The following is a 10,168-nucleotide window of genomic DNA, read 5'->3' on the forward strand; positions in this document are numbered from 1 at the left end:
CGATTGACTTGTTTTTCTTTCATGATAGGTGCTATTTATGATATCAAGTGAGCCCGCTCCAATGCTTGAGGACAAGGAAAAATGGTAATCTTATCAATTTATGAATTTGGCTGTAGATTCTAATATCAGTAGAAAGAACTCGTACTTTAAGAGAGAATCAGGTTCTATGATACGATATTTTCAGTTAAGGCTGGAATAGGATTTCCTGTAGTTAACACCAAAGTTAGGGTTTATGACTTGCTTTAGGGTTTATTACCTGCTTATTTAAACTTACATTTAAAATGTCAACAGGAAAGAATTAGTTCTTTATTCTTTTTCACCTTCTTTAGGTCTCTTCTTTTCCATGATTTTGTTGCCAAATGCTTGACTAAAGATCCACGCACACGTCCTTCTGCACCAGAGATGTTAAAGGTATGTGCCTCATTTTAAGGTATCATATCGTGAAACCGGCTTCTGCACCCCTCCCTTTCTCCTCTATACTATGATTGCATTGGTTCTTTCTATGAAGTCCAAGTTTTGTAGGTTGTATTTTGTTAGCATCAGATTTTGTTGTGATATTCTCCTAGCTGCATGCTTGATATGTTAACTTTGACCAATTGAAGTTTTTTATTTGCTTGATGATTATCTAATGTATGCCCAAGGTTGTTAAGTAGTAAAATTATGAAGCCACTTAGTTTTGATAACAATACTCAATTTGACGCAATGACTATTTCACAAGAACATCTATCCAGAAGATTAGAGAGAATACGATCTATTGAAGATTGACCATTGAAGAATCAGACGATATTACTCCTGCAATCACTGATTGCAGTTGGAAGATTTCTTGTGAATGAATAACTGGAACTGAACAGATATGGAAGTGGTTTACAAATGAGATGAATGAATAACTGGAACCGAACAGATATGGAAGTGGTTTACAAATGAGAGCTTGATTGAATGAGGAGTCAGTTTTTGTGAAAGCTCATGAGCAATCTTTTCCTTAAAACAAATGTGAGAATAATCAGAGTAGAGATAGGAATTTAGATTTTTTAAACCAAGACTGTATTGTATCAAATTTAAATATTTTTTTCTCGTGCAAAGAAAACTGAATTTGAATTATGAATTTGGACAACAGCACAAATTTCTTGAGAAAAGCAACTTGGGTGCTTCAAAGATGCTACCAAAGATAGAAAAGGCAAAGAAGATTAGAGCAGCAATGGATGCACAAGTACAAAGTCAACTTGCAGAGACCGAGTTATCTCCTGTCAGTGTACGATCAAAACATTTCTTAATTTTTCTCATATCCCTGATGATGTAATGGTTTGTTATAACTTGTTTTTAAAATTCAAATAGCAAACAGCTCAAGGAAGGATTGATTTTACTAGTGAAAATTATGGAGGTACTGTTCCTTCAAAACCTCAAAGGGTTCCAACTTATGGAGCACAAGATGAAGTTCAAGAAGGTGGTCCTGTAGGTAAGCCTCAGATAGCCCTTGGTGCAGGTACTTGAATGTTGTTCCTTTGATGCTATGCTTTGTTCTATTTTTGCAGTTCTTACTGTGCAGATCTTAGTTGCATGACAATGATAACTTTCATCATTTATTGTTAGGATGAATTTGTTGTAAATATTCTATGTCAGTAGCTCTTAATCTAATTTTTTTCTAAATCAATTGCTTATATATATTGAAAATTTTCCATTTTCCCTTTTATTTGCTAGTAGTTAATGTTTTGAAGTTTGTTTTCTATTGTATCATTGAACAGTTAAACTGACTAAACTCAATGTTTTAAATATCGGTCAATAAACCGATATTATCAGCGATTATTAGTTTTGGGTACCTTCTGCTATGATAAGTTCGATTCTAAATCGGTTATCATTTTTGGATGTTTATCGCCAATAATGCGGCGATAAAGTGAGTTATCGGTCGATATTGTCGGCCCAAAATTGGAATTATAGGCCTTTGGTTTGAGTTTTGATTTCGGGCAACAGACACCTATTCAATGCACTTTAAATCTGACCCGACCCGAGTTTCTACCATTGGTTAGTGACCCTAAACATAATTATTTACATTTTAATATGTTTATATTTCATTAAGTATGGTTATGTTACATTTTAGAATATTATATTATATATATCACCATTCGGTAATGTCACTCCGATAAATACTACTTATCCCTGATATATCCCTGATATCCACTATCTGATAAAGATTTTGACAGTCCGATAAATCCTTGATAACCGATATTTAAAACATTGACTAAACTGCATAAAATGTTTATCTGGACTAAGGTTAGACCCCCCCTATTCAAGACTTTTAGACCTTGATTTTAACATAATAATTAAATGACAGTCACTTGCAACAGTTGAATTTTAACCTAAATTTGTTCCAATATTTACCAGGTGTACATATTGCAATCTTTGGGATAGATGACATGCTTAACATGCTAAACTACATGGATGGAGTTGAAGAATAAGATTCATATTGGGGGCAGAGCTGTGTACTCTGCTGTGGCTTCTTTTCATTTTTTTTTGGGGCCCAAACTATTGCAAGTTCAATATAGGTTGGATGAGCTAACCCTCGAAAACAGAAGTAACCAGTTAGATTAATCTTTTGACTTGTGATGGGTCCAAAATAATAAGCAAATTTTGTAGTTGACATTTAAAAAGAAAAGAAACCTAGACATCTGTGTTTTCTTTTTCCCCATCATTCAGTGAGAAAGGAATCCAAACAGCAATCTGCTCTACTCTCCAATTTCTCAAGCTATAATGCTGGTAATCCTCAACTTTGGTTCATCTAATTGATTTTCTAATTAGATGAAGTTGAAATCTTCTTGTGTTTCAAATTGTTTCAGTTAGAATTTGATATATCTACAGAATTATACACACACACACACACACAATATTATTTAAGAAAAGCAGCCTTTTTTGGTTGTGTGACAAATTTTCATAAATTCTAGAATCACCCTCCCATTTTAAAATCAAAATAAATACATTTGCACTTACAAAAAGCTCTCACCACTGTAAAAATCAAACCGAAAATACCTTCAATTTTCTTTTGTCATGCATTCATCGGTGCCATGAAGCTATTTATATACTATATATATAATATATATATAGATATATATATATATATACTATATTATATATATATTATATATATATATATTATGAGCATATGGAGGAACTTTGGTACCAAACAAAGTTTTTTGTGCTGATAGTGAGGTGCTCATTTTTATCTACTTATTCAAATGGGGGGACCACATTGACATGAGTTGGAGAGTGGATGGAGAATGTAACACCTCATACCAAACACAAAATTTATGCTTGTACCCATAGTTCCTACATTCTCTCTTCTCTCTCTCTCTTCTATATATATATATATAGATATATATTATATATATATATATACTATATATTACTATATATATATATATATATCACTGTGCGAACGAGCTACTCTTACTTTTGCCTGTAACCTAGTCTTATGAAACTGTATTTGATTTTTTGGACTAATTTTTAGCTTTTGAGAATTTTATTGTTTAAAGTTTTCTAATAAGTTTATAAAACAATTGATAAAATTTTCACCTTTCGTATGAATTTTTATATTTGGATACACTTAATACATATCTTTGAATGAAAAAGTGTACAGTTTAGTTTGAGGTTAGTTTTCCTCTTTTATTTTATTTTATTAAATGGCATGCATAATAAGGCGTTTATCTATCTTGGCTCCCTCAACATAAAGTTTCTTGCTCCATCACTCATTCAAATTAATAATTTTTTTACATATATTTTACAATCATTCCCAGTACTTTTCACTGAAAATCTTTATATAAGCAGGGCACTCAAAATCTTTATATAGGCAGGGGTATTAATCAACATGAAGAATATGGGAACAATTGCAGGGTCAACGGTCTCCATAGGTGTTGAAGGAAATGGAGGATAAGATAGGTTATACAGCATTTGGGGTTGTATGTATGAGAGGGAGAGAAGCAGATTGCCATTGCATTGTCATGCATGTCTGCTAACATATGGCTATATGTGCGTGCATGTGTGCTAGGTGGAAGAATCCATCCAGTTATGCTAACTCATAGATAGTGGACCCGATGCACCTAAATGGAGCAAAAAATATTGCTAAAGCTAAACACCAAAGTGATCCAAGGACCTCATTTTAATTTTTTTTGGTTGTTAGGGGCTCATAATTGCAGCATTAGTAATGATATAAGTAAAAGCGGCAGTGAAGTCTGTTCAAAATTAGGTCCTTTCACATGGTAAAGCCTGAAATGCTGCTGTTTGTCTTTTCATGCGCAAATATTTATCGGAAAGGATTACTCAAGTGTCTTAGGTTAGAATCAATGCACAATTAATTATATAAAAAGACTAAGTTATCCAATATGCATGATTACTCTTTTTTTGGGGGGCGGGGGTGTGGGGGGTTGTTATTAGGTTGGGTAATATTTGGGCAAGTGGAACTATTGTTCCATTTTGATACTAATTTTAAGTCATTGGGTACAATTGGATGACAATAAAGTGGTGGTAAAATTGTGGTATAATTGATAATTTAGTTAGATTTGGACTATTTTGAATAGTGTATAATAATGATGTGACATCTTATTAAAACATGTATTATTTTTGGGTTTATAAATAATCTTAAAAATTTAGTATTTTTTAATTATATTATGTATATGTTATAATTGTAATTAATATAACTTGCATCAATAATTTAAATAATAATCATAATTAAATACGTTATAACATTATAATTTTTATCTTATAAAGCACAATTAAGAAATATTTTATAATTAATTTATTTTGTTATTATTATAGTATGTTTAATAATTATTAGTTAATGTGTTTCTAATATATTTATTATGTTACTATAATAGGCAATAAATTAATTGTATAATATCTTTATTAACCTCATTATTATTACTTATTATTATATTATATTTAAATAAGCAAATATAATATAATATTATATGATTACTTAATATATTAACTATATATTTTATATCACTAATTAATATAGTATACATATAATATATATATTAATATATAAATTATAATATAAGTCTATATTAGTTTATGTAATTTAAAATTATAATTATTTAAATATGTTATTATATATATATTAATATAATTATTATATTATTATTATAAGTATTTATATTAAGCACTAATATACTAGTTAAGAATATTATATATCACTATATTTTTCTATATATATTGATATATTATATATTTATATATGAATATAATAGGTATTTTAAAATAATATATTGTTATATTTCATATTATAACATCATATATATTTGGTTGTTGTTACTCAAATTTTTCATAGTATTTTTAATACTTATTTTAAATAGTATATTTTTAATTTTCAATAAAATATTTTCATATATTGTTAATTATACTTTCTATATTGTTATATTAATTATCATGTATGTTTTATTATACTATCAATCTAAGATGTAAATTATTGATATTCGAAGCTACCTTAATTTAATATATATATTTATGATATCTATTATATAAATTCATATTAACATTATATTTGTTACTCCACGTAATGTACAAAATACTATAGCTAGCAATAATTTAATACAATTGAGATTAGATACTATATATATCCATTTAATATATTTATAATTTATTAAATAATTATGAATATAATTATACTGTATGTAGTTAATTGTATATATAATGTAAAAATATAGTAATAAATGATTACTTAATATATTAACTATATATTTTATATCACTAATTAATATAGTATACATATAATATATATATTAATATATAAATTATAATATAAGTCTATATTAGTTTATGTAATTTAAAATTATAATTATTTAAATATGTTATTATATATATATTAATATAATTATTATATTATTATTATAAGTATTTATATTAAGCACTAATATACTAGTTAAGAATATTATATATCACTATATTTTTCTATATATATTGATATATTATATATTTATATATGAATATAATAGGTATTTTAAAATAATATATTGTTATATTTCATATTATAACATCATATATATTTGGTTGTTGTTACTCAAATTTTTCATAGTATTTTTAATACTTATTTTAAATAGTATATTTTTAATTTTCAATAAAATATTTTCATATATTGTTAATTATACTTTCTATATTGTTATATTAATTATCATGTATGTTTTATTATACTATCAATCTAAGATGTAAATTATTGATATTCGAAGCTACCTTAATTTAATATATATATTTATGATATCTATTATATAAATTCATATTAACATTATATTTGTTACTCCACGTAATGTACAAAATACTATAGCTAGCAATAATTTAATACAATTGAGATTAGATACTATATATATCCATTTAATATATTTATAATTTATTAAATAATTATGAATATAATTATACTGTATGTAGTTAATTGTATATATAATGTAAAAATATAGTAATAAAAATTACTTATTGATATTATTCACATTAGCACTCTAATGTAATATATTATTATATTATTATTATAATTATTATATATCATTTTATATATTTATAATATAATTTGTATGTATTTGTTATTTAATATAATAAGGTCTCAAAAATATCCCATTTTTCTTCAAGTGGGACATTATTGTTCCGGTATGGAGAATGAGGCTAATTTTTGGCATTGCGATAAATTTTTTGTACATGAATGGAACAATTTTATCTCAAGTGGGGATATTGTCCCGCTGTTGTTCCGACAAACCAATAACACCAAAAGGTAATGTCATACTTCCATTACCCCAACCAATAACCCCAAAATTTAAAAATCTTTGTCACAATTCCCCGATGAATAACACAAAAAAGTATTGTCCCAAAAAGTATCCCCATAATCCTCAGATTACAAAGTCAGTTGCTTGATCCCTTCAATGCCTCTGGGACTACAAATCTTCACTCATCTTTTTCAGCAGCTTTGTTTTAAGACAAAGAACATACTTCTAATAATGTCAGCTCTTATATCTTATACATCCCTATGTTTTATGATGTGAAATTTATATACAGGTAGAAAGCATTAATGCCAGCTAATCGTCAAGTAGGAGCTCAACGATTAGACATACAAGGAATATGGCCATCATTCTACATTCTATGTATAGAAAAACTGCAGTCATTTCCATCTGCTTATCTTGTTAAGATAAGAAAATTAAACATACAATGAATATGCCCATCATTCTATATTTTACATATATAAATACTTTTTTTTATTATCTAGAAGGCCAATGTCAATAATTTTTATGGACAGCATTTGTCTGCTCCACTATTTTATCATTGATGAAAGATTTGGTTTAAAATCATGTTTCTGTAATTCTTCTCTGAATCAGTACCTTAATGTAGGTGACTTTGGGACTGTTATTGTTCACTCTGAAGCTGGAACAAGTGGGAGGAGCGCTAGCGCATCAACCTCTGATGCAAATGAAATGTCAACAGGCCCTGGTAATATCAGGGATTCTGTAGATGGAAGCACAAATAGCTGGTTAGTTTTAGTTTCCATCATTTTTCGGGTTCATTTTGTATTGACATGGTTTTATGCTCCCAGCCAATATGTAGACTACCTTTCTTTTGTTCTGATTCTTCTAAGACATTTCCATTACTCAGCTTCTTCTTCCCTCGTTTTCTCACAAGTACATTATAGGTTATGGTTCTTTTCTGAATGCTTGACATGGACCTGTAGGCTATACACTTTCAGACGGTCAATTGTTTTTCTGGGAGTTTTTGGTGTATGGGTAACCAAAATGATTGGATGAGTGGGATTCATTACTTAGACTGCAAGATATTATTCATTACATGGGTATATTTGTATTGAACTGATTTTTTTTAACTGATATGATGATTTTTGTGCTCTTCACTGTTTTGAAATGCAGTCTTTCATCTGCCTTTAGCCTAATTTTTCTACTACAATCAGGCATGGACATTGCATGGTAGTTTTAGCAATCTGCTTCCTCCATTCTATTAGAATAATTTTGGTCGTGATCTGATAATAATTTATGTTGTGATCTGATGGTACACATGCTAAGGACACTTTAGAAACTACTAAGGTCTTTTAAGAGAAAAATCTTTTCTTTTGGGTGCTTAATGACAGAAGACATTAACAGTTTCTGGGTGTACACCACATACTCCTGATAAGGTTTACGGGTACCATCTTTTGATTGTTTATAGTCTTCTTAGTCACAGATTAGTCAACATTGTTGTATAAAGTTCAGAAGATAGCCTTGCGTTAGTATAGAAAAGTACAACTAACATTCCTCTGGTGGTGAGGATTAAATTGTTCCCGTCTAGTGTCGTGCCACTTTTTGGTGTAACTAGATCATGCCTCTTGGTTCTTTTCACAAATTTTAGCCTGGCTATTGAATTATGATGAACCTTTTGGTTAGTACAAATCTTGGCTATTGTGGATCTACTTTCCTTTTCACTTGTCATATAGCGGTGTTTTCTGATAAATTCTGCAACTTAGATCAATCATTGTTCTCTTAATATCATCAATAATGTTTTCTGTTAGGGTTTTCTGTCAGGGTTGAGAGTGCAACTGGTACCGTTGTCAATAAACTAGACTCATTACAGAGACCAGGCGCTCAAACAACGAAGCAGTTGATGCCTTCTTCAAATGAATTTCCTCAACAAAAGCCAAGTGTAGATGGTGGCTCTCAGCTAGAGGGTCAGACCAAGAAGGCTACTGTTGGTGGATGGGCTAGAACTCTGAAGAGCCTAACCGTTGGCCGCAAAGCCTTAACAGTGCAAGATAAGGTATTTCTCGATAAACATCATTTGAAGTTACAACTCTTGCATATAGTTAAGTTAATGAAAGAACTTTGTTTTATTTGCTGTCTTTGTAGCTTTGGTCCATCTATGCTGCTGGTAATACTGTTCCCATACCGTTCCTTAAGGCAATTGACATTTCCCCGCTAGCTCTGGTCTCAGACAATATAGTTGGGGATAGTACATTAGGAACCAGTAACAATGCTGCGTTGGAAGCAGTTAAAGAGCTTTTCAGTGGTGATGGACAAACAAAGAAGGGACGTAGGGCACAAAATGAGGTATGTACTACTTTAATCTCTTTAGTTTTTCATGCATTCTTTTATATCTATTTGATTCTTTAGTTTTTCATGTCTTAAGTTGTAATCAGTTATCTTTCGCGGGTTGTCATTGCAGATGCCATTGCCTCCTGGGGTATATGAAAGATTGACTTCAAGTCCGACACTGATGAATTTAGCACAGGCTTTAGCTTACCACAAAGCGTAAGAATAGTTGATAATGCTTGCTCTCGCTAATTCACCGTTAGATTTTATTGTGGCTTTGAGTATTCTTAATGCTTTAATTTTCCCCTTTTGCCTTCTTTTCTCAATAGGTGTTATGAGGACATGCCTCTTCAAGAGCCTCAAGCAATGCAAGAGCAGCAAAGCATTCAAAACCTCTGTGATACCCTTCGAACTATTTTGCGTTTATAAGCACATGCTTTAGAAGCAATATCCGAAGGTAGATGAGGCACAGATCAGACTTTATCGTCAATCTGATACATCTAGAGTTAGCCACTGCTTTCTGTTGTTTCTACAGTAAATGCAAAAGCTTTATGTGCCGTCGTTCATCTCGAGACTAGCTGAGGTCTACTCTCATTTTACCTGTAAATTTGTAGTTGAAAGCACAGTGCCTTCATATTTGGTAATTAAATTGCTTTACTAATCTGGTATTATGTATTTAATTTGGTGTAATAGTAGTGTCCACCATTTGGATGACGAGCGTCTACTTTTAATTCTACTGTTATGTTCAACTCTAGCATAGAGGGGGTTCTGTACTATCGTACTCATGTTTATTCTCTTCTTATAGATTTTTATGAATATTGATTGATGATAATCTATATATCACATTCTCTATCCGTATTTGATAAAAATGAATTTGAGCTGGGGTTGGATTTGGGTACTATATCTTAGCAATTGCCAACCATGACGGATTACCTTGAAAGGCGAAGATTGCGCATGTGTGCGTATGAGTTAGCGAATAAGCCATGTATGATTGCATAACTAGATAATCTCACCAACTTCAACAAAAAAGGGATTATAGAAAAGAAAGGCGAAGACCATGATTAATGGTTTGATTGGTAAGGAGAGACCAGGCCATCGTATATCTAACACAAGGGAACAGGAAATAGTGAAAAGATGTT

The 10,168-nt window shown here is 30.2% G+C and overlaps 1 protein-coding gene across 1 annotated transcript in view; it reads left to right on the forward strand.

Moving 5' to 3' along the window:
• The window catches only part of LOC109846358 (serine/threonine-protein kinase PAK 3), a 33,027-nt gene extending 23,265 nt beyond the window's left edge, over nt 1-9,762 (forward strand). The window contains exons 10-18 of the mRNA XM_020415583.1: nt 29-84; nt 330-411; nt 1,115-1,249; nt 1,333-1,453; nt 7,351-7,489; nt 8,526-8,757; nt 8,847-9,047; nt 9,163-9,248; nt 9,359-9,762. Of these exons, the coding sequence (XP_020271172.1) occupies nt 29-84; nt 330-411; nt 1,115-1,249; nt 1,333-1,453; nt 7,351-7,489; nt 8,526-8,757; nt 8,847-9,047; nt 9,163-9,248; nt 9,359-9,458 (1,152 nt within the window). The 3' untranslated portion in view covers nt 9,459-9,762. The remainder of the gene's footprint in view (nt 1-28; nt 85-329; nt 412-1,114; nt 1,250-1,332; nt 1,454-7,350; nt 7,490-8,525; nt 8,758-8,846; nt 9,048-9,162; nt 9,249-9,358) is intronic.

Source organism: Asparagus officinalis, chromosome 6, assembly GCF_001876935.1.
Source record: "Asparagus officinalis chromosome 6, Aspof.V1, whole genome shotgun sequence".
In the NCBI taxonomy this organism is placed as follows: Eukaryota; Viridiplantae; Streptophyta; class Magnoliopsida; order Asparagales; family Asparagaceae; genus Asparagus; species Asparagus officinalis.